This window comes from Dryobates pubescens, chromosome 11 (assembly GCF_014839835.1).
Source record: "Dryobates pubescens isolate bDryPub1 chromosome 11, bDryPub1.pri, whole genome shotgun sequence".
Classification (NCBI taxonomy): domain Eukaryota; kingdom Metazoa; phylum Chordata; class Aves; order Piciformes; family Picidae; genus Dryobates; species Dryobates pubescens.
Window position 1 is genome coordinate 88,309 of NC_071622.1, and position 26,371 is coordinate 114,679.

At 42.7% G+C, this 26,371-nt stretch overlaps 1 protein-coding gene across 1 annotated transcript in view; it reads left to right on the forward strand.

The window, feature by feature from the left end:
• The first annotated feature begins 5,689 nt into the window (after nucleotides 1-5,689).
• PRRC2C (proline rich coiled-coil 2C) overlaps nucleotides 5,690-26,371 on the forward strand; it is a 56,683-nt gene continuing 36,001 nt past the window's right edge. Inside the window, exons 1-15 of the mRNA XM_054165595.1 lie at nucleotides 5,690-5,854; nucleotides 7,022-7,199; nucleotides 9,633-9,739; nucleotides 12,763-12,900; nucleotides 14,538-14,773; nucleotides 15,135-15,214; nucleotides 16,070-16,203; nucleotides 16,285-16,372; nucleotides 16,639-16,780; nucleotides 17,761-17,835; nucleotides 18,573-19,176; nucleotides 19,932-20,101; nucleotides 20,688-20,934; nucleotides 22,338-22,551; nucleotides 23,153-25,513. Coding sequence (XP_054021570.1) covers nucleotides 5,740-5,854; nucleotides 7,022-7,199; nucleotides 9,633-9,739; nucleotides 12,763-12,900; nucleotides 14,538-14,773; nucleotides 15,135-15,214; nucleotides 16,070-16,203; nucleotides 16,285-16,372; nucleotides 16,639-16,780; nucleotides 17,761-17,835; nucleotides 18,573-19,176; nucleotides 19,932-20,101; nucleotides 20,688-20,934; nucleotides 22,338-22,551; nucleotides 23,153-25,513 — 4,889 coding nt within the window. The 5' untranslated portion in view covers nucleotides 5,690-5,739. The remainder of the gene's footprint in view (nucleotides 5,855-7,021; nucleotides 7,200-9,632; nucleotides 9,740-12,762; nucleotides 12,901-14,537; nucleotides 14,774-15,134; nucleotides 15,215-16,069; nucleotides 16,204-16,284; nucleotides 16,373-16,638; nucleotides 16,781-17,760; nucleotides 17,836-18,572; nucleotides 19,177-19,931; nucleotides 20,102-20,687; nucleotides 20,935-22,337; nucleotides 22,552-23,152; nucleotides 25,514-26,371) is intronic.

Below are 26,371 nucleotides of genomic sequence, written 5' to 3' on the forward strand. Positions count from 1 at the left end.
GGATCAAGCTGCTTCTGGTAGGGCTGTTCCACAGGAATATGATTTCTATGCATACTAAATAAAATGCTCACGGATGTGCAGTTAAATATATATTTAAATCTGTGGATAGAGACAAATTTGAAGTTTGTATGGTTGCTGTCCTTGTATCTGTGTACTTTTCACTCCAAGCAGCTGCTTGTAGCTCATTTTTCCTTTTGTTCTCAAGAATGCACCGAGGAAAAAAACGAATAGAATTGACAGATTATTTTTCTGTTTCAGGATGTGTCTTAAAAGTTTATTTTAAAAGTTCTAGTGCCCTGTTATACTTCAGAGATTCCTAATAAAAGTTCTCTGAGATGGCGATTGTTGCTGGTTGTCCAGTTGGAAGGCCATATTCTAGGTGACCGGTGTATCTTTTAGAAGACAATTCAGCAAACTGTCTTCCAGTCCTTCTAAGGCAACAAAAGATTTGTTGCTCTATAGATTGCTAGTTTAAACTAACATATTCTTTGTGGTAAAGTTAGCTTCTGTGTGTACTTTTTGTGGGTGGCTAATTTTAGTTATTTTTGATTGCTTAGCTACTCTATTTAGACTGTTGTTAGGTGTCTCAAAACTGGTGCAGATGTCTTTGTGGGTGCTCTTTTCTGGCATCCACAGACTGCTTTTTTGTAAGATGCATCTACGAGTTAACATCCTAAAATGGCTTTCTTCTGTTATGATCTGTTTTCCACCTGACGTGTAGTTCTGGTAGTGTTTTGGAAAGACTTTCTGTGGTCTGTCGAGGTGAATAATCTGAAGAATAATAGAAAGTATGCTTTGCTACATCTTTGTCTCATGACAGGTTGCTTTAGTTCTAAGGAACAGAACTAATGTTGATTTTCTGTTTGGTGGCCGTTAGCAGCACTACTCTATAGATTTGTAGTGCCCTCAGGGATCGGCTTGTGCCACAGAAAGAAAAGGCGATGAATATTGTTTTCTTTTCCCCCCTCAGTCACCTACCTTCACAGAATTTATAGAATCGGTGCAATCTTTGCACCTTCTTTCTAGCTCTGCTGTAAACTTGAGCCCAAAATCTAGAGATGAGGAGGGAGAAATGAAGATGGAAAAGTGTGTTAGTCTGGTTTTTGAAGGAAATGATACTTAGTATGGGTCCTGCTCTGGAATGAGTTGTTGAGATCTACCCTGAACTCTTTGAAATAGCAGGATTCTTTGATAATGACTTCTATTTTATTTAGTGTACTTAAAATAGGGTATGAAAAGTCTTCCTGAATCTTTCCTGTTTTCTGTTTGAGAGAGGTGCAAATGTGTCCCAGTTACGAATAAACTTTCGTGTCATGGTCTTCTATGATGTTTCCCACTTGTCAGATGGGCATTTGAGGCACCAGGAGTTGAAATCTTCAGGTTTCAGCCTTGGATGGTGTGCTTTGCCCTCTCCAAATTTAGCCAGAATACAGTTCTTGGAGTTGAGGTAATAGGACTCCTCTTCCCCTTTCCTTGCCTGTTTGTGCATGTTCACAGAGAAAAACTACTGTGGCTTACACGGAATGCTTTTCTGTTCTTGCAAGTGTGTAATATTCTACAAAAATCTGATATGGATGTGGTGGGAGAGAAGGAAGGAACCAGACAAGAATTGCCCACTTACTAGATATTTTAAGTTTCTTACCACTCCAGTCCTCAAAACTGACCATAAAATGTGTGATACTTTCTTCCTTGTTTAATCCCATAAGAACCTTTTTCGAAGTGGAGGTAAAGTCTCCTCTAGTCTGCAGTTGATCCTAATGGAGCACTGTGCAACGTTTCCAGACATGAACTAGTGCCATGACAGTCTAAATAAGTTGTCTTGGAATTCAGATATGGTGGGCCAAGCTGGAACTTTGTGGGAAAGGTCTGTGCGCTATGTATGTGGGGTTTAGGTGCTGGGGTTGTGGGTTTTGGGTTGTTTGTGTTTTTGGTTGTTTTGTGGTTTTTTTTTGTTTTTTTTTTTTGTTTTTTTTTTTTTTAAATATGATCCTGCAGCCCAGAATATACTGCTCTACCAGCTGTATCACAGAGGTACAAGTTCCTTCACAGAGACCAGGGTATCTAGAATTTGGGGGGGCTACTGTGTTCATTTCTGTACACATATTTCTGAGTTTGTGGAAGGATCTAAACAAGCCAACCGGTTGTAGTCTGGAAGGACAGTCTAATACAGGAATTACACTAATAATTTCAACCACAAAATGTAGTGTGAGGTGTCCCTGCTGATAGGTGGGGGGTTGGAAATAGATGATCCTCGAGGTCCCTTCCAGCCCTAGCAATTCTATGATCCTAAGGCCATAGTGGAGGTCAGTCAACTTGGTAGCATTGCAGAGCGCCTGAAAGGTAATCTTTGCTCCAGAATTTTGGGAGCGTTGTGCCTTCTGTGATTCTGTGTCATAGCAACCATAGTCATTCAAAATGAACGGCTGAATTGCTTTAATAGTGCAGTGAGCTCTGCCAGCTGCTGCTACTGCTTGTGTTGTTGCCTGTCCTGTTCACTATCGTGGTAGTTACTTAATTCTGGTAAGTAGTTCTGACATCTTTTATATGTGGCTGCTGTTCAGAGGTGTACAGCTGTCTCATGTTCATACAGCAGCGATTCTTAACCTTGCAGAACGCAGCACTTTGGATTTGACTGGTGGAGTTCAGACTTAACAGCTAGCTTACTGACAATAACAATAAATATAAGTACAAGGGCAAATTTGGGATGGCTTGATAAGTCTAGTACTTCTCAGCCTATTGTATGCACAAAGGAAACCTATGTTGAAATACCTGGTACATGGTGCTACAGGGGAAATGATTCCAATGCTGCAGTATATGAATGTAACGTATACAAGTAAAGTTTATGTGAAAAGGAAAAGTTCTTGGAGCTGGTTACAACTCCAAAATTTGTTTTGTATGGCTTGAAACCGTGCAATTATCTCTTAATAACTGTTAAATGACACTGGGTGCTTGTTTAATGTGTGACCTGGCTGGTATGTTAGTAGAGGGCCAGATGGGCACTTCAGAGGGAGGATTTGTGATCCCTGGCTTGAGTACCTGCTCTGAAGTCTAATTTTGCAAGAATACCTTCTTTGCCAACCAATATCCAGTCTAAACTTAGTTAAATATGAATGTATTGACTGGCCTAATTTAAAAGAGCCACTGTTTGTAGTGCCTGGTGTGTTTTCTGCAAGTCAGGTTACTGAGGCATGTGCAATTTTAATCCATTTGAAATACTGTTTATTTTTCTTTGTAGTGTAACATTGGACAAACTTGTCAAGCAGTATGAATTTTAATAATCTAAAAGGCAGAGAGCTCAGCTGTAATGAGCAGACCAATTTTTGTAAATTCGACATCAAAAGCATTATTGGGGAACATGGTCACTGCCTCCTGTTCTTTAAGCTATCAAATGTTCTAGAATGAACAATTGCTATAATTAAGATATGCTGAAGTATGAATTCTGTCTTACTCTGTAAAGAAGAGAGTTATGAGTAAGATTTTCTATGTTTGATCTTTACCAGAGATACAGGCTTTGGAAAGTATGACAAAAATTCAGTGTTACCTTAAGCCATCCTCAAACTGCCTGCATCTCTTGGGGCATCGCTACTTTTGTGAACTGAGGAGGGGCAATAAATTGCCTGAATCATCTTCCCCCATGCATGGCCATGAATAATAATAATGGGCAAAGCTTGACACGTTGTTGAATTGCAAATAAGTATTGGGGCAGCTGTGAATAGTGAATGGTTGCTTGAAATCTGCTTGACTGATAGCTCCAAAGATAAGCTTACTCACTGCTAGGCTGGCCTCAAGACTGGCCAGGTCTGAGACCAACCCCCCACCCCCTTCGCCTTCTCCTCCTGGCATTAGGCCTAGCCAGGCCTATGAGGCCTTGAGATAACCGTTACCAGATAGGGAGCATCTCTCCCGGGAGCAGGGAGGGAAGAAAGAGGAAGAGAGAGACTTTGCAGACAGATTTATAGGGCGCAGGACGTTATGGGCGTGAAATATGCTTTTTCTTGTGTCCACCTACTGGGCTGAACCCTGGGGACACAGGAGGTGTATCTTGTGTGGCAGCAACAGGGGGCACCCTGCCTAAACACCACAGCTTGCCTGAATTCCTGTATCAGGCTGAGGTGGTTTTCCATCCCCGTGCCTGTAATGATGCTTGAATAGTGAGCTGTGGCTTCCAGGAAAACCCTGCAGCCTCGGTATGGGTTGGATTTTATTTTTTTTTGGTAGATAAGGGATGGTTTAGCAGCCATATCCAAGGTCTGTGTTTGGATTACATGATCCACTTAGTGAGCTTAGCTTAGTGTCCTTTCCTCCTGTATTTCTTGCCTTTAGATGACACAAGGAAAGGCTGTTGGTGTTTCATGTGCTGTTGAAATAGCCAGATGCTGAGTAATTTGGCAAAATAATCCAGGAGATGTTTTATCCTTGGGAGAGAGGAGAATATATTCCTTTGCAACGGTATACATGGGTTGAAACAGAAAAGTATCTGGCCCAAATCGTACTGAAACTGGACTGTCCCAAAGTTATTTGCCATCCTAGTTTCTTAGTCTTGTCAATCATGGCTTGTAAATTGAGGTAAAAGGCAGAGTATGAGTGTGTTACCATTCCTATATAAATGAAACTTCCCTGATCTTTTGACATTGGTTAATGTCTGTCATGATCAAGTAAGTGCTTTAATTCTTTGGACTACTTGCCCTTGTGGACTTTTCTTAGCCTTGCATTGAAATTGAGTTCCTTTCGAATGTCCTTTGAGGCTCTGAGTTTGGCCAGGAAATTTGTTGGTTAGGCAAAGGCTTCCATCAGGATGTACAGCTGTGTCTTTTTTTAAAGTGCTCTCTGCTGGTGGAATGAGAACACAAGTATTTGAGCATACATAACTGTTTGGGAATTCATATGGAAATACACAAAAAATTGTAAGGAGGGTAGCAGGGGTTTGAGTGTTAAGAGAACCCAACTCATCATAAAGTTCTGTTTAAATGAAGCCCACTTGTAATCCTGTCTGCTGATGAACAGCAAATCTGTCAAGTTCCTTCTAAGAACTTCGAGTGAAATACCAGTGATAATTACAGGTGTTTTTTTCTCAAGACCTGCCATTCTGGAGGAAAGAGGGAGGAGAGGGACTACTGACTTTTAGCACCCCTGTAAATTTACTGCAGCAGGAAGAATGGTATTGTTCTTGGTCTGTAGAATTCTTCATCCTCCCTGTCTGAACATACTGTGTTCCCAGTTTTGATAAGGAAAACTTCCAACTTACTGTATTTGATTTCTCTAGCTGCAGACTTCATGATGGTTTTAATTGGGAAGAGAACAAATTGCAGAAGTACCCTACCACAGTTAGGAGTATCTCAGTGCTTTTGGGGGGTGGTTTGTGTGTTTGGGCTTGGGTTTTTATTTTTTTGCTTGGGGGGCAGTTTGTGCAGGTTTTTTGTTTGTTAAGGCTTTTTGAAGTGAAGTTATGGACAGTATTCACCATTTCTACAGGATTTGATGTTAATTAAATGCTGACCCTCCTGATTTTGTGACGTTCAAATTGTGGAGATAGAAATACCTTAAAATAAGGTTTTGAGGGCTATTCTATGGCATCTCCAGTATGCTTAAATAAACCAGTGCTAATATTGTCAAATAAGCTGTCTACTTTTGTCCTATGAGCTCTGGCCTAAGTATTGGCTTTTACTCAAATTGCTTTTCTTTTCAGGCAGATTTTGAAAGGTGAGCAGAAGGTACCAGACTCGATGAGTTTCCATCGAAATGTCGGAAAAGTCAGGCCAGAGTACAAAAGCAAAGGACGGAAAAACAAAGTATGCGACGCTCAGTCTGTTTAATACTTACAAAGGAAAGTCATTGGAAACACAGAAAACCACAGGTGAGTGAGCGACCTGCAGTTTTGCCTTCTGTTTCATCGTTGCTGTAATACTAATTAAGCGTGCAAGTTATATGAGCACTTAACCACACAGCAAGATGTTAGAACTGCTTGATACGACAGTTAAGTGGAAAGCAATGTTGACGACGGTTTCTGGTTAGCTGCCAACAGAGGTATCTGTTCAGAGACACAGTCTCTGCAGTCAAATAGGATGTAGAATATAGGTAAATAAAAACTTCTGTAGCTAGTCTCCTTTTGTTGTCCGCATATGAGGTGCCATTTCCCAGCTGAGCCTTTTACTGTGTTTCATAAAATGTTTGTGGTACTGGATGTGTTTGAGGAGGAGGCGGTGCTCACTCTCAGATCAGGTGCTTTGTTTTGCAGGCAAACACTCAATGCAGCTTACACTGTAGTTTCAAATAGGGACACTGTGTGCCTGCTTTTCATGACTCGTTGGACTGAGACCCAAGGCGGGATGACACTCTGAAGTATTGGAATTTTATTTGACATACTTGCCTAAATTGAGGTGTGAAAGTGGGGAAATGTGTTCAGAATTCGTTGAAGTTTGCCACAGTAGTATTTTTCAAGGTTGTAACTGAGATGCTTGTAATGATACAACATGCCTAGGGTAATACCTTGTATTTGTTCATCTGAATTGATTAGCTGGTAGCTTGACTGTCCCATACAGTGCATTAGCTTCATGTTGTTTTTTTTTTATACTTGTGGTCTGGAGTAAATGTAATTTGTAGGAATGTTTCTGCAAGAGCAGCATCTGCCAACTGAAACTAGAAGCAAAAATTAAATGGGCTGGATCTGTGTGGGTATCCTTGCAGACTCATTAAGGTACATTAAACACTAAAAGGGGCAAGAGGATGATGCTTGACGATGTGTCAAAGGATACTAAGACATCGGCATTTCTGTCACTGAGCATTGTGTATTAAGGTGGGGACACAGATCCTTTTTAATCTCTGAACTAGGCTAAGCAGTGACTCTGTTAAAAAAGTTCTCAAGTTCTCCCAAAAGAAACATTTCAAATTCCTATTTTTTAAAAATTAAACTATGAAGAATTTCTAACTGTCATGCTTTTGTATTTTCTTACTGATTTACACAGCTTTGCACAAACACTGCCTGCTAAATAACGTTGTTAACTTGTTCTGTTTTGACGTGCAGTTGCTGCACGCCATGGATTACAGAGTCTCGGAAAAGTTGCTATTTCAAGGAGGATGCCTCCCCCAGCTAACCTTCCCAGTCTCAAAGCAGAGAACAAAGGCAATGACCCCAATGTGAACATTGTACCTAAAGATGGCACAGGATGGGCTTCAAAACAAGAACAGCATGAAGAAGAAAAGTAAGTGGCCAGCAAGATCAGGGTTGTTTTGTTGTGCCTTCCCAAAAGCAGCAGTGGGTAGAGAGAAATTATTTGGCTGGCCTCAAGATAGCTACCAGAGAGTTAATAGCACCACTATTAATGTTTGTTGCATCTACAGCTCCCTGAAGGGCGGATGTAGTCAGGTGGGGTTTGGTCTCTTCTCCCAGGCAACCAGAACAAGAGGACACAGTCTCAAGCTGCGCCAGGGGAGGTTTAGACTGGATGTTAGCAAGAAATTCTTCACAGAAAGCGAGATTGGCCACTGTAAGGGGCTGCCCAGGGAGGTGGTGGAGTCGTCATCACTGGAAGTGTTTAAAATAAGACTGGATGAGGCACTTGGTGCCATGGTTTACTTGATGAGATGGTGTTGGGTGATAGGTAGGACTTGATGATCTCAAAGGTCTTTTCCAACCTGGTTAATTCTGTATAAATTGTTCTGAAAAACACTCCAAGATAGATGGGGGCACTGACTGTCACCAGCACTTGTGAAAGCAAAAGGTGGGGGTTTTTTGTGGTTTTTCTTTTCTCCTTCTTGCTGTCCCTTCAACCTGCATACTTTTCCTACATTTAAATATAGGTCAGGTTTTGACCTCTCTCCGAAAAGGCTGATCTTCTGGAGTATTCTATTGTTTAAATTTTACACTTGGTCTACTTAAATCTGTTGAGCCAGTGGCTTGTTTGACTAAAACATTTTGTCCACGTCTGTCTGCCTTCTCGTAGCCAGCTGCATCTGTTAGAAGTATACGTCAGCAGTTCCTCTTGCATTTGCAAGAAATAGCAGTCCCTTATCTGCAGCTGGAAGGTGTTTGTCTTTATATTTTCATACCTGATATTCACATAAAGGCTTCAAAGTCACATACTAGTAAAACTGGTTGGAGGAACTCGTTCCTAGGGACAGTATGCCCAGGCTTCAAGTAAGTTCTTCTAAATTCAAACCGTTGATGTATTTGCTCAGGTCTTCATACCATTACTGTAGCTACTGCTGTATTTCTTCAGCATTTTAATATGCTTTAAAATTCTGCAGATGACATGTAAAGTGTTTTGGTAATCCTCTCAAAAGTCTTGTGGATAAAGGTAACATCTTGATATCAGCTTGCCTTAGTTTAATTGGTTTTCTTCTGCAGCACAGTTAATAGAATGCTCATGATGGAGCTGTTGCCTGTGATTATGAACATCTTTTCTGCTGCTGCTTTCCCCAGTTGTCGCATTTTCTGTGGGTATTGCTTCAGCCCCTTTTTCCCGGATAGCACAGCCTGTTGTGTGTTGACTTAAATTAATTCAGCTAGCACCTAGCTGATTTGTTTCCCTTATCAAATGGTAGTACACCTATGGGAGAGTATTTGGATAACTCAAAATCTGAATGGGCTCAGCTCTGAAGCAGTAAAGCTGCAAGAAATAAACTCTTGATGGTCTTGTTTCTTATTTCACTTCTGTGTGACACAGTACAGCCGCTAACTTCCAGTTTCCCCAGTCTGGTTAGAAAATGCGCTGCTGCAAGAAAATTAGGTGGAAATGGAAAATATAGGTAGGGTTTGTTTTTTTTTTTATTTTGGTAGTCTATGGAAACAAGTCAAAACTGCATTCAGTTAGCCTTGTGTCTTTCTCCCCAGAAATGATTTTTGGTGATGCTTTTAGACTGCCACCTTTACAGTTGTTTGTTGAAAGCTAATTGACCTGATATTCCACTAGTTACTTCTTTACCAATGTAATAAAGTGAATCTGGACTACTGGATTTGCCCCATAATTTCCATTTTATCAAAAATGAGTACTGCTAAGATGGAGATCTTAACTTGCGGACACTAATACTTTGGGTCTTGAGTTACCTGAATGCTCAGATTTAAGAAATACCTGTTCTTCAAGGACGTTAAGCAACATCCCTAAATCTGTAAACTAGTCATAGCTTCAGCAACATGCCTGGGTTTTATATTGGACAAAATGTGTGCTCATGTCTGCCTCTTCATTAAGATGGTGGAATTGAGACTTTGTTATTAATAGACTTAAACTTCTGGGTTCCAATTCACAGTACCCATAAATATTTTTTTCATGATGTCTCTAGCTTTCCTTACCAGTTCCTTTTTCTTTGTAATTTCAGGCATATATTTGCCTTCTTTCTCTCAGTTCATGTTGGTCTTTTATGTGCTTGCCTCTCAAGTCCTGAGACAAGAGAATATTGTTCCAAATTACTCCCTACCATGGCTGTAGATTAATTGGATTTTGATTGTCCGATACAATACTCCAAAAGTTGCAATTCTGTTCCAATCCCTGTTACTGTAACAACTTCTTTTCTATAAGAAGGTGCTTTTTCTGCAGAAAAGTAGTTACTGGTCCTTCAACTGCATAGCTACCTCATTTTGATGACCTTAGTCTGTGCTCACCCTCTTGTGTTCACAAGTGCTTTCCCTCTAATTCCAGACAGCCAGACGTGCCACAGACGCAGCCAAAACCTGCTGTTCCTGCTCCTCCAGAAGCAGCTCCTGTTACCAAATCGTGGGCCAACACCAAACCCAGCGGACAGGATGGTAAGTGATGTTCAATACTGAGGGGTGATAGTGATAGTGTTTATGCATTTTTTTTTTTTCCTGGGAAGAGCATTAAAGGTGTGGTTTGGGTTTTTTTCAGCATTGTTTGAAAGGATGGGAGATGCTATTTTCACTAGCATCAATATCAGCTTGAATGTTTTCATTGCAGATGTAAGATCAGAGTTAAATATTTGGCAGGTATATTTTAAACTGCTTCTGGTGGATGTGGGACAGGCTGTGGATGTTGTCTACCTGGACTTCAGCAAGGCCTTTGACACCGTCCCCCACAGCAAACTCCTGGCCAAGCTGTCAGCCCCTGGCTTGGACAGCAGCACTCTGAGCTGGGTTAGGAACTGGCTGGAGGCTGAGCCCAGGGAGTGGTCTCTTCTCCCAGGCAACCAGCACCAGAACAAGAGGACACAGTCTCAAGCTGTGCCAGTGGAGGTTTAGGCTGGATGTTAGGAAGAAGTTCTTCACAGAGAGATTGGCCATTGGAATGTGCTGCCCAGGGAGGTGGTGGAGTCACCATCCCTGGAGGTGTTTAGGAAGAGACTGTATGAGGCACTTGGTGCCATGGTTTAGTTGATGAGGTGGTGTTGGTTGATAGGTCGGACTCGATGATCTCAAAGGTCTCTTCCAGCCTGGTTTATTCTGTTATATCCTAGGATGGGAGAAATAGAAATCTGAATTAAATCTGTAGAGTGAGAGGTTATTTAGAATTCCTGTCTCCATTATGAGAAATAACCTACCACATGTTTTGTTCCTTAAATTCAACATGTGCAAGCATTCTGTGGCTATAATATAGTTCTGGCTTTCAAGCTGAAAAAGCGCGCTCTCTTCTGGGTGGACGTTTTGGAGCAGGAAAATCTGACTTGCGTGGAGGCAAGTTCTTAGCCATTATTTGAAGTTTAAACTTATGTGATGATTTGGGTTTTTGCAATAGTTGTTAGAAGCGACAATTGTAGAGACTTCACTTCTTCCTCTCCTCTCTAATGTTACAGTGTTTCCTTCATTGTCAAATACAGGAGCTCTCGGCTTTTTCAGGCGTTTGGTAGAATGCTGCCAAACGATCTGCATAGCAGCCTCTCTAACGTAAGCCGATAAGATCATCTCTGTGACACAGGAAATAGTGATTTGGCTCATTGGCTTTAGAAGGCATTTAGCTAATTATTTTGTAGTTACCATGGCAGCCTACATGCCAAGCCCAGATGGCACCCTCATTTCATTCAATTAATGCAGTGGGTTTGCTGTTTCAAGAAGGCAAAATGTGAATTGGCATGAGCTGCTTGCTCTCCTCCTGTTTGAAACTTGGGATACACCTGTTGGTGCTCGTGGTTTGCTATATGCAGTTGGCTGGCAGAACTCGTAGTTTTTCCAGATGCCTTGTACATGTTCCAGCAGTCATTCAGCCAGCTACCTCATACTCTTAGAATCATGGAATAGAGTCATAAAGTTGTTTTTGTTGGAAGAGACCTTTAAGGTCATCAAGACCAGACATTAATCCAGCACTGCTAGGTGCCCAGGCACCAAATCTTCTAAGACTTCAGCTGAGAGACAAAACTAAATCCTTCTCTGCAGTCGGTGCCTGTGTAGAAAGGGAAAACTTACAGAATGCAATGGCAGCCTGTATTTTTCAGCTCATGCGTTGTCTAAAGGTTAAGGCTAATTGCTGTCATAACATTTTCAAATTCTTTTAACTGTGAACTGTTGGCTGACAGTCTGGCTGTTTCACATTGATAGCATTCTCAGCGATCAGCTTGGTAGTGCTTTAGCTGTTGCGTTGCAAGTAAAACATTGTTGCTGTTGCTGTGTCGACTGTAGCAGGAAACATTTCCCAAGATTGGTAAGGCTCATGAATGTTGCATGCCATAGGACCTCTGCAGAGGCTCCCTTTCCTAGCAAGCCACCTGGTTAGTGTGACTGCAGTTTTCTGTCTGGTTAAGTGAGTCATTGGATGTAGCTGCTTGGGATCATCAAGAGTTTGATGTCCATTAACTGAAAATAAGGTAACGTGATCTGTAGTACATGAAGTTGAATAAAGATTGGAAGATTTCGAGGCAGTTTGTAGGCATGGAGGGATAAATAGTGGCATTTGCTGCCATGCCTTTGCAAAGAATAAGGCATTTATCCTCAGCTTGACTCTTAAGATAGATAAATCATCAAGATCCCTCTGTTTGACTGTTGCAAAGGTCTCTTTGACTGATCAGAGAGAACAGAAGCTTTTTTAGCTGTTAGCTAAAACAGAACCAAAAAAAGGCGCAGCATGGGCATTAGGGGATTTGGGACAGCTGATGTTCAGATCCTTTTCTTGTGAGCTTGCCCTGTAGTCAGTGTAGCCTGACAGGGTATCTCTTACGGTAGCCTGCAGACAGGTATAGGAACAGGGCATTATTCAGGCTGTTGGAATAGAAATCTTCCCTCAGTGAGATGATTGGTGATTTGATACTAAGATGTTTATGGGAGGGGAGAAATCAATTCAATGCAAATGCTGACAAAACATTCTGAAGAGAGAGGCTATTTGACTGTCCTATCATGTGCAACAGAAGTCTTAAATTCCACTCCTGAGTTGTGATTTCAAGGGTGTTAGCAATCAAAAAATGCTACAGTTTTGATCTTCTCTCACAATGTAAAAGCTGTGGCCTTTTAAAGCCCTGAATAATTATTGTTAGAGCAGCAGTTAATCTTAAGGGCTTTTACAGTAACTTAGTTGTCCACTCAGGAGGGGAGAAAAAAAAAGTGTTAATAGAGCTGAGGAACTTCGGGTTCCACTCTCCATTATTGCTCTCTAGTGCTTCTTGATTTTTCTCAGCCCCAACAAGCGTGATAGTTGGCCTAGCAAATTTAACAGCTTGGGTAGCAAGTGTGAGTGCTTTAAAAGGATTGCTCTTCACTTGTGTGAATTACGTGAACAGGAGATCAATATGGCTTTAATGTTCACTCTTTAAGGATGGTCAAGCTTTTATCACTTTCTGAACTGTTCTGACTACAGAAAGTTGTGACTTTGTGAATATCCTATTGTGCAGGTCCAGCTATTCCAGTAAATAGTTATTTCCAGCAAGAGTTTCCCAGTCTGCCGGCAGCTGGGGATCAGGAAAAGTCAGGCAAAGACAAAGATAGCCCTGAGGAGCTCCATGGATCAGGACCCAACTTGAGACCACAAAGTAAGTATATGATTTGAATTTTTGTAAAATTGCATGGATTTGTGTGGAATTTGCCTATTAGAAGGTTACTCATGCCCCATACAAAGTAAATTGACTGATTGTTCTAATCAGTGCATTCCTACCCTGAAGAAATAGATGTTTGGAGCTTTTCTCTGAGGATTACTTAATCACACAATACTGGCATTTCCTTACTTTCCAGCTGCTGGATGTCACAGCTCTTAAAATATGTATTTAAGGGAAATTCCTAATATTAACTAATTATATAAATCATCATTAAGGGTGTTCTCAAATGGTTAGTACTCGTAAGAGAGGGGCCTAGAAAATCCTGAATGAGAGGTTTAATTGGCAGGATACCAAAAGAGTGGACCATCATTTGGAAGGTGTTGGCATCTTTAGCTCATGGCTAAGGTGTTCTGATGAGCTGGGTCTGTTTCAGCCAGAGGATTTTAGATCTAGTGAAAATAGTGCTGGTTTTACATGTCTCAGTGAAGAAATGTGTGTTGCTTCCCCAGATCCTTTTAATGGTTTAGACTTGTGCTTGTTTCCTGTGAAAGCTAGGATTCCCTTTTTTCCCCCCCCTCAAAATCTTGTTTTCAATGGGGTTTGTGTTGCTATGGATCCTTCTCTGTGCTGTAGGTGGTATGGTCCTGTGCTGGTAGTAGGCAAGGTGCACACTGCTCTTAGGGAATCCTTAAGATTTCTGTGTTACAGGCCTCTGTTTTCCTTGATTAATTTGTCAGGTCCTACAGACTGAGACCATGGGCTTGTTCAGATCCTTCCTTGCTTTTGATGTAAAGAATAAGTTGTCAAGAAATGTTTGAGATGTCCAACACCAAGTTAGGAAAACAGCTATGCATGTCTATTGCAGCCTCCTGCAGGCAGTTTGAGTTTTGATCAGCGCTGTACGTGCTATATTAAGGCCTTCTTTCAGGTCTGACAGCAGCAAGCTAAACAAATTTGGCAAGTACTGTCCTTTTAGCAGTTGTGCTCACCAGCAAAGATAAGGGGAAGAGCTGTAATGGATACATTGGACTCCCTGGCACTAGTGATAGGTCATTACAGTCCCTTACCTTTCCTGGACTCTTTGCTTAAACTTTCACACCCAGTAGTAAAGCCCTCATCAGTTTGATTCCATCCTTGTCAGACAGAGATGCAAGCCAGATTCTGGATACCCGTCTTCACTTAGAACAGTGATGTGCAGCAGGTATATGTCATTTTGTGCTGCTTGAGAGTAGGCCTGTACTGCTTAAGAAATTTGATCTGTCCCTTGACAGCATCTTCACACTGAGTCAGCAGTGGCCCACTTATCACATCTAAATCTGTTTTTTCTTCTGTGCTGTTATCAGTACCCTTCCTAAACTGCATTGTGTTTTGGAAGGTAGAATAGGACAACTAGAGCAGGCTATAAATAGAACTCTTACCCTTCAGGAACATAGATGGATGTAGGGCTGAAGCAGGTTAGAAAACAGCTTCTGTTTTCTCCAGTGACTGCTGTTCGTATTTGGTTCTGAAACAAATGCGTGTCTGCAGAGGTCACTGTAAGCTCGGTAGGAAGAATGTTTATTAGCATTCCAGTCTGTAAATCTGTAATATAAAGTCTGTTCTTGTTTTTTCCCCTACTGATTCTGTCCATGCAGATGCTACTAGTTGGAGAGAAGGTGGTAATAAGAGCAACTCTACCAGTTCTCCAACTGATCAAGAAGCTAAGGCTCTTGGACAAGAAGATGGTAGTGCTGCACCAGCAGAACAAAATGATGGCCAAAAGGCAGCAGAGAAGAGGGATCTGCGGTTACCACAGATCCCTCAACCCAAGCTCAATGGCCAGCAGCAACCACCCATCTCCTCCCAGTACAGAGCTATGATGCCACCATATGTAAGTGGTGGTTACATGAAAAGTTGCAAAGCTGCAGGAGCTGATCATTGGCTGCTGTGGTTTCCTTACTCCCCTTTCTCCTCCCTGTATGGAATGCTTTGTAGTTCTGCTAGAAGGGTGTGATTGCAGCCAACTCCTTAAAGGATATGGCTACCTGTTTCTGCTCCTGTTTCTCTGAGTTTGAACTTGTCAGGAGCTGATTAGCACTTAAAATCTCTCCCCCTTGGTGTCTTGTAGTATGAAGCCAACTGCCTGGAATGAAGACTTTTGCTTTACTTCGGTTGTGATTCTTTTGGTGATCTCAGTATGCTTTATGTAATATTTTTTTAACAAATTGCTCCTGTTCTTAAACTTTTCCTAGATGTTTAATCAGTATCCTAGAATGGCATATCCTCCTTCCATTCAAGGTCCAACAAGATTTCCCAATTCTGAACCTAGCAGGTAAGAAACCTTACCAGTGTTAGTATTTTGATGATTATATACTGCACAAAACCTGCCACTGGTTAGTCTTACAAACACGGCTTGTGTGGAGCACTGTCACGAAGTGATTGTGTTTCGCAACTCCACTGCAAGACTTGAAATTCTGTGTTACAGAATGTTTGTCTGGAGAGAGCAGGAGTCTCTTGGAGACACTTCTGAAACTTCAGCCGGAATTTTGCCTGTAAAAGGGACTCTTCCACTGCTATAAACCCCATTTACTTCCTGGTTCTCAATGCTACCGCACTCCAGTTAAAGAAATGTATTTCATCATAAAATTAGTTTTCCTCCTTTCTGTGCGTTTCTCTGTAGTTGAAGATGACTGAGTGCGTGCATGAGGAAATGGGATGCAATAGGCAGGAGGGTACAAACTTTGACAGGTGGCTGGGAAGGCAAAGGCTGAGAGGGGTCGCTGGAAGAACTTAAGTATAGGGGTAGGGAGAAGTCTGTACAGAACCTTTTGACAGGGGGAATGCAAGAAATATCTGAGATGGACAAATTGATGTAAAGAAGGATGGCAGATCTGCACAGTGTGTGTTTGAAAGCTACAAGGCTTGTGATTTTCCACTGTCACCTGATGCTTGGCATGTTTGAAGTGTGCAAGCAAGGCTTGTAGTATCTGATCTTTGCTGTAAAGACCCATCTAGTGATGTAGTAGTAATTATTTAAACTACAGTAGTTGTGCATATGGGCGATACATTTATACTGCATTTGAGAATGCTACTGTGTACTTTCCTTCTAGTAATTTTGTGAATAAATAGTGACAGTGGCCTTTTTTTCTTTTTTTTTTTTTTTTTTTTTTTTTTTTTTTTCCCTCAGAGGGCCAAGAGGAAGAGGACCACCTTCGTGGTGTGCGGAACCTATTGAGCGCCCCTCCATTCTCAGTGCTAGCGAACTTAAAGAACTTGATAAATTTGATAATTTAGATGCTGAGGCTGATGAAGGCTGGGCCGGTAAGATGATCAGATTAATGGCTTTTTATTTGTATGTTTAGTTTTTCTGAAAGACCAATTGAACATTTGCTTATGCATCAGGTGCTCAGAGTGAAGTGGATTACACTGAGCAGTTGAACTTCAGTGACGATGATGAACAAGGAAGTAGTCAGAAAGAGAAGGAAAGTGGGTGAGTTGGTGTTGTCATTTGGGTGTGAGAGCCACTTAACTGGTTTAGCTTTTGGGAAGGTTAACTGAGATATCCGAGTGCAAGTACTCATTCCAATAGCGTTTGGTCCAGTAATACCGCACAAAATTGCACAACCACCCGCAGACTCCAGTCAGATGGATGCGCAGTAGAACTTGCCCTTGCTGAGAGGAGCTTTTGCTCTTGCTAAGAAACATTCAGGATAGAAGTTAAACCACCTTCCATTTTCCTTATTTCTTTGCATGAAGCGATGAACAAACACCATCAAAAGATTCTGAGAGTGCTGATGGCCAGAAGGAAGCAGAAGAACACACAAGTGCAAAGTCTGCCACCCAAGTTTCCACAGCAACGACCAAAGGGTCTTATGGCAAAAGCTCTCAGCTTGATCAGGTATGTGTGTGTTCTTCCCTTCAGCTCTTCTGGCAACAGCCTGGGCAGAAGAGGTCTGACTCGGGTGTATTTCCAAACTGTCAGGTCAGTAAAGGTTATGAACATGAGTGAAAACGTCAGCTACTGAAAGCATTTTCTGAGCTGTGGTAACTGTTTGGGTGGTGCTTAGTCAACTCGGCTCCTCCCGGGTCATAAAATAAAAATGGGCTGTCCTTATCTAGTGCCTTCTAATCCACGGCTGTGAGGGGTGAGAACTTCTGGGACAGTTACTGTGACTCAACTGACAAGCTTAAACTTGATACTCTGCTGTCCGTTCCTGTAACAGTGAATGAAGCTGTTCTGTCCGTCATGTTTTACAGTGACACAGAGTGAAACAGCACCTGGTTGACCCACAAATTTCTCCTGGGTGTGGGGTTGAGATTTTTGGTATCGTGACCCATTTCCTTATTGTAGCTTAGCAATGATGTCAACTCACTTCTGATACCTTGGGCAGACAGATTTTAAACATAGCGTATAGAGAGTTCATTAGCTCAACCATTTTGGCTTTTAGTTTATGCTCTGGTAGAGGAGAATTGGCAAGCACCTCATCTTATGCCTGCCCCGTATTTATTTTCCCAGAAAAAAATACTTCAAACTTTGGCTGAAAATTGCTCAGTAGTAGTGAAGAAGGGGGATTTAGAATTGGGTTTACCTGCACCTTTTCCATTTTGTAAACGGCCACTTCTTTGAGGGTTTACTACCGCCTTGAATCTGAGGAGAAGCAGTGCAGTAACGTAAACTCTGAAATGTGGATGCATGAAATTTTAAAACAGTTGTTTAACTCTCAGTGTATAAAATGCAAATGTTTTTGCCCTTGTTTTGCATGCAAATTTGTGTTGTATGTGTATGTTTGCTAGACCTAGTATCTTAATGCAGTAGAAAACAGTAAAGTCTGTCGGTTATGAGCTTGCTTAACCCTGGTACGATGTTTGATCCAATAGGATCGGGGTCTGCTGCAGCCTTCTATACATGACAGAAGTGGTCCTGCTCTTCATCCAAAATCTATTCTACCACCGGTAAGAAAGATTGGAGTTGTCCTTATTTCATCTAGTTACAGTCTTTAACGCTGCGGTGAAAGGATGTAAGCTAAAAATAAAAGTCATAAGCCTTTTCTTTAACAAGTAAAATAATCATAGTGCCTGGGCCCAAGAGGAATGGAGCCCCAACACAGCTGTGCTGCTAACTGTGTAAAGTGAGCCCATCTTGTAAGTGGCATGTGAAATGTATGAGAACTTGAAGAGCTTTCAGTTATTCAGCCCCATTTGGGAACTAGAGAGGACAGTGGCATGCTAATGGTGGTGGAGGGCTGGCTGCTGAGGCAGATGAGGAGATGAAATTCCAAATGAAGTATGTATGTAGCAGCTTCTTGCCGGTTTTCAACAGTCCTCATTGAAAGCTCTGGTATCCTGAGCTTCGTTGAATTTCTTTGGCTTCTTGGGACGCTCTTGTTGGAGATCTGCCTGAGTCTGTGTGATTTAGAGCAGTCTGTAACCAGCTTTAAAAGATGTTTGTTATCTTTGCTGTCACTTGTCTTGGTGATGGGGAGGAGGAGTGACCTAAGCCCAACTAAATCTTTACCTTTCCTTTCTGAGGTCAGGTTGCATGAGTTGAGCTGGATCAGGAAGCTGGGGGCTTGCTGTTTCTTCCAAATGCTGCTTTTTGAAGGTGCCATGCAAATACACATGTGGATAAATAGTTGAAATGTAGTATTTCAGCTCTGTTCTACATGACTTAACTGATTTTATTATTGCAGCACCCTCCTCCCCCTGATCGCCAGATGGGACCTGGAAGGCAGGGACCCTTTCCCCCTAAACCAGTACCAGATGAAGATGAAATTTGGAAACAGAGGAGAAGACAGCAGTCAGAGATATCCGCTGCGGTCGAGCGAGCCCGTAAGCGGCGAGAAGAGGAAGAAAGAAGGATGGAAGAACAGCGAAAAGCAGCTTGTGCTGAAAAGCTGAAACGATTAAATGAGAAATTTGGCTGTGTGACAAAACCCTCTCGGGAAGACCCTCTGAAAGAGAGGGAGAGGGAAAGGGAGCGGGAGAGAGAAAGGGAAAGAGAAAGGGAGCGGGAGAGGGAGCGAGAAAGAGAAAAAGAGAGGGAGAAGGAAAAGGAAAAAGAGAGGGAAAGGGAGAAAGAAAAGGAAAAAGAAGAAAAAGAAAAACTGGAGAAGGCAAAAGAGCTAGAAAAGGAGAAAGAGCAAGAAAAGGAGATGGAGAAAGAAGAGAAGGAGAATGAGAGAGAGAAAGAAGAGGAGAAACCAGCACCTGAGGTTCCTGAGCCTGTAGAACCTGTGGCAACAACTGTAGTAGAAAAACAAGAAAGTGAAACGAGGAATAACAAGGAGGAAAAAGGTATGCTTGCACACAAGTCAGAGTTGTCTGTCTTAAAGGTGAGCCACAGAGCATAGCTGTACTTTAGGAGTTTAATTAACCCATTTGCATTAGCCCAGGAGTCTAATTAACCTATTTGTCCAACCCATCAAAATGTTAAAGGAAAAACTGATCTCTGTGATTTAGCCTGAATTCTGAACAATACAGAAGAGCAGCCTTTCTTTTCTTGCTAACAGAGGGTCGGGAACTCATGTTGCTAAAAAGCAATGCAAATCATTCAGCTATTGTGTTCTGTCAGACACAAAGAGCACATATTTAAAGTTAGTGCCTAGAACTTGAATGCTGCAGGAGAACTGTTAGACTGTGCTTAATAAGGCTGTGTTGTTATCCTTTAAATGGGCAAAAGTGATTGTAAAACCAAACCTCATTTCCTAAAATAAGTTGTTTGAAATGTAATTTGGTAGCACTGATAAAGCACTTAAATCACATAATAGTTACAACCTAAAATGCCAGTGGTTAATTACCCAGTGTATTTGAGTTTAAAAGGGACACAGAGGCATCTGTTTAACAACAGTTGTTCTCTTTTGAGGCATTGTTTTTTTGCCTTTATTAGTTTCCGAACCTAAGACTGAGTTTAGAGAAGGCAGTCTTTGGGTTTTAGAACAACATTCTTTATCTGATATTCTGGTGAAATTGCTGTAGTTTCAAGATTCACTCTTGTTTCCCTTGTGTGGGTTGTTTTTATTGGTGGTTGGTTGTATTTCTTTTTTCCCCAGAAGATCAAGCAGTTTTTACTCGGCAAGATAGCAGTCGGAATGAGAAAGAGATTTCACAGACAACTCATGAGACTGAGCCAGATTCAGGAGCTCAGCCTCGGCCTGCTGTTTCCTCAGGCTATTCCAAGCAGTTTCAGAAGTCCTTACCACCAAGATTTCAGAGGCAGCAGGTAACTGACCAGTTAATTAGAAGAAGGAGGCTCATTAAAAGAATGATGTCTTCTGCCTCATTCTGAATACAAATGTGACCATAAGTGTTTCAAAAAGCCTGAATTGTTAGTTTCCGGCTTCTACAACATCTGTGGTACTGGAAAGAATTACTCTGCATTAAATGCTTCTTGTCACTTGTGAAGTCTGTAACAGCGAGCAGAAGGCAGGAGGCTTTGGAAATTGCCCAGTTTTACTGGAAGTAGAGCATTGCCCTGTGGTTTCCTGTGGAACCTGGGGTCCGATGACCATTGTTTATGCATCTTTGGACTTGAATCCGATGTTCTGAAGAGCGCTTAACATTAATAACATGCATGAAATATGGGTTGTTCTGTATCCCAGCTGAACACCTACTAGCTATTCTAAATTGTCCAGTCTCTTTTTCTCCCTTTCTCCTTGTTGATCCCATTTGCAATTGCCCATTTGCAATTAACTTTCCAAGTGCTTGGTGTCCTGGAGATAAATGTGCCTGCCTGCAAGGGTTATTTGAGTTCCGCTCAAGTCTTCATCTTAACAAAACATCTTGTAATACCGTTTCCTGTTGTACAGGAGCAAATGAAACAGCAGCAATGGCAGCAACAACAGCAAGGTGTCCTTCCTCAGTCTGCTGCCTCACAGCCTTCTAGTGGCCCTGTCCCACCTCCCCAGCACAGGCCCCTTTATCAGCCCATGCAACCGCATCCTCAGCATCTAGCTTCAATGGGCTTTGATCCACGGTGGCTTATGATGCAGTCTTACATGGACCCACGGATGATGTCCGGAAGACCTGCAATGGATATGCCTCCTATTCATCCAGGTAAAATCTGGCAGCAGCTTTTTGGCTTCTGATCTTTCTTGAGTTTGAAATGGAAGCTATTCCCTAAACACATTGTGTACAGTAACAGCAAACAGGTGAGGCTTTTAAAGAGAGAAGTATGTTGTTTCATTGTTTCAGACTAATTTAGTATTTAGTAATACTACGAAACTAGTAGTTGTGTCAAAGTACATCTTTAGTAAAGTAAAATCACAGCTTGCTTTATCACAGGTGTGTTAATGACAGTTAAGGATGTATTCAGAATGCCAGCCTAGGCTTTGCTTTGTTATAGGTATTAGAGCTGTTGGGAGGCTGAACTGAGAAAAATAGTGTATTTACCATTTGTGTTTCATTATACCTTAGCACTTGGTCATTAAAAGAAAAACACGAAGATGTGTTTCTATATAGTCTGTTAGCACCTCTAGAGTCTTACTAAAGTAGTGGTTTCAGATTCCTGGCACTAAAATGTCCTTTTTAATTTGTGGAATGGCCATCTGACTTGCTATTAGGAAAGCTGTTGTGCATAAATAGCACAAGTGTGGCATGTCGTGTAACTGAGGAACTAATGAGGAAGGGAATGGCTGTTCTGAAAGAGTGCAAGGAATGAATGGCGGAAATGGCAGGCTCAGCAAAGACAGTGATAACTACAGAATTGCATTAAAATGTTACCAAAAAGAACCAAAACACTATACTCGGAGTCCATAACAGAGCACAAAAACCCTCAGAGGCATACCCTCATCTTACCTTTTGCCATTCGGATCTTGTAGCAGAAACCTCATCCACAAGTTTGCAAGTTACAGACCTGTTTTATGCCATTGTAGTGGAAGCAGACAGCTTTTCTTTCTATGCCTGCATAGGGTGCTAGTGGTGAATATGATTTAGTCATTCTGAGGTCAGCTGGCAGTGACTGCAGAGATTTGGTTTCACCATTGGAAGGTACGAAGGAAAGGAAATTGGAGGAGAGGGACCTTGTTGCTCTCTACAGCTACCTGAAGGGAGGTTGTAAACAGGCGGATGTTGGTCTCTTCTCCCAGACAGCCAGTACCAGAACAAGAGGACACAGTCTCAGGCTGCGCCAGGGGAGGTTTAGGTTGGATGTTAGGAGGAAGTTCTATACAGAGAGAGTGATTGCCCATTGGAATGGGCTGCCTGGGGAGGTGGTGGAGTCACCATCACTGGAGGTTTTCAGGAGGAGACTTGATGGGGTGCTTGGTGCCATGGGTTAGTTGTTTAGGTGGTTTGGATTGGTTGATGGGTTGGATGCGATGATCTTGAAGGTCTCTTCCAACCTGGTTTATTCTATGTATTCTAGTGTTCTTCATTACCTCCTGATACGCTTTGTCTTGAGGCAAGTTTCTTTGCTAATGTTAAACTGTTTTCAATTGTTGAACTTAAATCTGTCACAGGAATTATGCCTCCCAAACCGCTGATGAGAAGAGAGCAGATAGAGGGATCAGCAGCTGGTTCAGACTCATTTGAACATATGGCTCGCTCGGCGAGAGAGCATCCTGTTCCTTTGTCAGAGCCCCGCATGATGTGGGGGTCAGACCCCTACCCCCATGCAGAACCTCAGCAATCTAGTTCTCCTCCCAAGGTGTTAGAAGAGCCTGACAATTTGAGGTAAGCCTGGGTCACCCCCTCCTGCAGGACACTTCTCTGAGCCATACCTACTTAGACACTTGGCTTTGTAACTTACGTCAGAAACCAAGGGTTAAACTGACCAAGTTTAGCTGCTCTTCACAAAGGTATTGTGGCTGGAGATGTACCTAGTGCCATGGTATAAAACAGACATGTCTGCTCTGTAGTGCAGTGTAGAAAGACAGTTTACCCCTTGGTTAAGGATCCTTAACCTAATCTCATGAGTAGTAACTGCCATAGTGCTTGAATTTTTTGAGCTGGTGTTGTCCTGTTCTCTGTCTGCTTTCCCCCTATCAGAGAACTTCTGTCTGATGTATATTGGTTTCAAGAGGGATGTGTTAACTACAAGAAAAAGCAGAACAGGCACTTTTGACCTGTATACTATGATGAATGGTCAGAAGCTCTTCCTCTTCATCTAAAAAGTACCCTAAAATTGACCTCTACAACTAGCAGCCACTATGAAAACTCACACAAGTTATTTCCTTGACATCAGTCCTTCATAGAAATACAAAATTACTTAAGTACTTGTGAATAAAATTTTCCCCACACCACCCCCTAATGTTCTTGTTTGCTGGGTGCTTAGGTCTGAGGCACACTTGGAGCAAGAACGAGTTGCTGTCCCTGCCACTGCCTATCCTGTAGAGCACAACCAGTTGGACTCTCATCCAAAGACAGACTTTTTCAGAGAATCAGCAGAGGTGGAGGTACAAAAGTTCACAAGCAGGCCTTTGGAAGATGCACAACCTCTCCAAACTGACGCACCAAACACAGCAGTTAATTTTGAAGGGGCAAATGAGAAAGTTACACGTAGCTCTCCGGAAGAATTGGTCCCTGTTGGGGAAAGTCACTCTTCACTAAAGAGAAGCATTTCCCATGGTTCAAGTCACTCTCTAAAATCAGATGATCAGAGGAATGAGACAGCCACAAATGTCTCTAAATTAAATAGCAGGCCTGTTGAGACAAAGGACGCAATTGAGAGACTTGAGATGAAGCCAAAAAAAGACATTTTGATCAGTAATCGGACATCAGAAGGACCAAAACCTGAAAAAACTTTCAAACCCAAGTCTGAAACAAGATGGGGTCCTAGGCCAGGTTATGGCAGGAGAGACGAAGGCAGTGATAGACCGGTGAGAAGATCAGGTCCTATTAAAAAACCGGTGCTTAGAGATATGAAGGAAGAGCGTGAACAGAGAGAAGAACGTGAGCAGAGGAAGGAGAAAGAAGGAGAAAAGACAGCTAGTGAAAAAGCTAGCAAGTCTGAAAAAAATGACAAAAAGGAAGCACCTCAAGTGCCTCTGCCTCAGGCTGAGCCAGAGACATCTGCCTCCGGCAGTGTTCCTCTGGCTAAGAAGATAACCCAGGATGCTGCTCCAATGCCAGCAAGCCAGGAGAGCAGTCAAACTGAGGCTGCAACTAAAGCTACAGTTCAGCCACCCACACCTCCAGTCCAGCAGCAGCTACCAGCTCCCCAGCCTGCTACTCCGCAGCCTCCCGCTGCAGGACAGCAGCTGGCTGCTCAACCAGCAACACAGCAGCAGCCCCTCGTTCAGCAGCCAGCTACTTCAGTGAAGGAAGAAAAGCAGACTGAGAAGGCAGTTAGCAAGGAGGTTGTAGAGAAACCACGCTTAGAAACCAGACCAGTAAAAAGAGAGCCTGGCTTACCACCCAGGACATACTGGAAAGAGGCTCGGGATAGAGACTGGTTCCCAGATCAGGGATATAGAGGCAGAGGTCGTGGGGAGTATTATTCTAGAGGTCGTAGCTACAGGGGTTCTTATGGAGGACGTGGCCGGGGCAGTAGAGGCCACAACAGAGAGTACCCACACTACAGGGATCCTAAGCCTAGATCAGACCATGTGCCTTCAGGGCCTGTTAGGCAAAGAGAAGAAAGTGAGACTCGTAGTGAGAGTTCTGACTTTGAAGTAATCCCCAAGCGGCGGCGACAGCACGGTTCAGAGACAGATTCTGACAGTGAAGTTCATGAAAGCGCTAGCGACACGCTGCTCTCTGACAAAGACAGCCTGGTCAAAGGCAAGCACCCAAAAAGGGAAGAGAGAGCTGATGGTAAGAAGCCTCAAAAGCCCCTGTCGTTCAAACCTGAAAACAGCATCAGAGTAGACAACAGAGCCCTAGAAAAAACCTATATAAGAGATGACGACAACAAACCCAAACCAGGATTCCTTCCTAAAGGAGAGCCTTCTAGACGAGGCAGAGGGGGAATGTATAGACGTGGTGGCAGGGATCCTGGGGGGCGTCCTCCACGCCCATCTACAATAAGGAGACCAGCCTACAGAGACAACCAGTGGAACCCTAGGCAGACAGAGATCATTAAACCAGAAGATGGGGAGCCTCCAAGAAGAAATGAACATTATGGTCCTATACCAGTTGATAAAAGACCTCCAAAATTTGAGAGAAAGTTTGACCCAAATAGAGAGAGGCCACGACGACAAAGGCCTGCTCGGCCTCCAAGGCAAGACAAGCCACCACGCTTTAGGCGCCTGAAAGAGAGAGAGGCCGCATCGAAGATCAGTGAGACGGTAGCCAGCTCATCAGCAAGCGCCACGGTTAGCAACGCCGTCAGCGAGCCCTCTAGCGCTGCGCTGGATGTGTCAGGAAGTAAGACCCCGGACTTGTCCAACCAGAACTCTTCAGACCAGGCAAATGAAGAGTGGGAAACAGCCTCAGAAAGCAGCGACTTCAATGAGAGGCGGGAAAGGGATGAGAAGAAAACAGCAGATGTAGCAGCACAGGTGGCTGTCAAGGCAGGAGAAAACGCTGGAGCTCCAAAAAGGGAAATAGCCAAGAGAAGTTTTTCTAGTCAGCGGCCTGGAATAGACCGTCAGAACCGACGTGGCAACAGTGGGCCCTCTAAACCAGGGAGGAACTTCTCTGGGCCTAGGAGTGAAAGGCGGAGTGGGCCTCCCCCCAGAAGTGGAAAGAGGGGGTGAGTACCAGCTTCTGTTGGTCTTGTGTTGTCTTCTCCTGGTTCAAAATTGTTAGCAGTTTCTTCAGATTTGTAATATCTGTTAGAATAACACATGCATCTGTGGCTGTGTACTTCCTGGTTTTTCCTGGTTATATACAGATGCTTGGAATATGGAGGTAAGAGAAGAGTATTCCTGTATGTATGCATAGTGTTTAAAAAAACCCAATTAAAAACACAGTGCTGTTTCTCAGAGCTGAGCTGTCTTTCTCAGGAGCTGGGTGCAAGCTGAAGTCTCCAGGTGAGCAGACTTGCAGTTCAGTACATAGATTGCCACACTGCATTTGGATTCTTGTATTCTTGGATCAAGCACCTGACACAGGTGAACAAGTTGAGAAGTGCTTGCCATTGAGGCATACATTTTTCTCTACGTGCTAAAATTAGAACTTGATAATTATCTAATGTTACTATTTGCCCACCGTTCTGTAGCCAGAATGCACAGTAGTCTAAGCGGGAGGCAGGACAAGACTTTTCTTCACTGACTGCCTAACCCCTATATTCTAAGATTCTTGTGCTTGTAGGTTACGGTATTTGAAGTTCAGGTTTTTCCTGGCCTTAAACTTGTGATCAGTGCTCTAACTTTTGAGTTAAAATTAAGAGTTTAAGTGATGAGGTGTTAAAGAAAAACTTGGATGCTGCAGGTTCCACAGCAATGTCAATATGATGCAAATCTGATTCTTGCAGCTTCAGATCGTTTTTTAGCGAACAAAACTGTAGAGCATGTATGCTGAACCTTGCTCATATTGCATACTGTAAGTCTCTGGGGTGGGTTGGTTGGGGGGTTTTGATTGGGTGGGTGGGGATTTGGGGGTTTTGTTT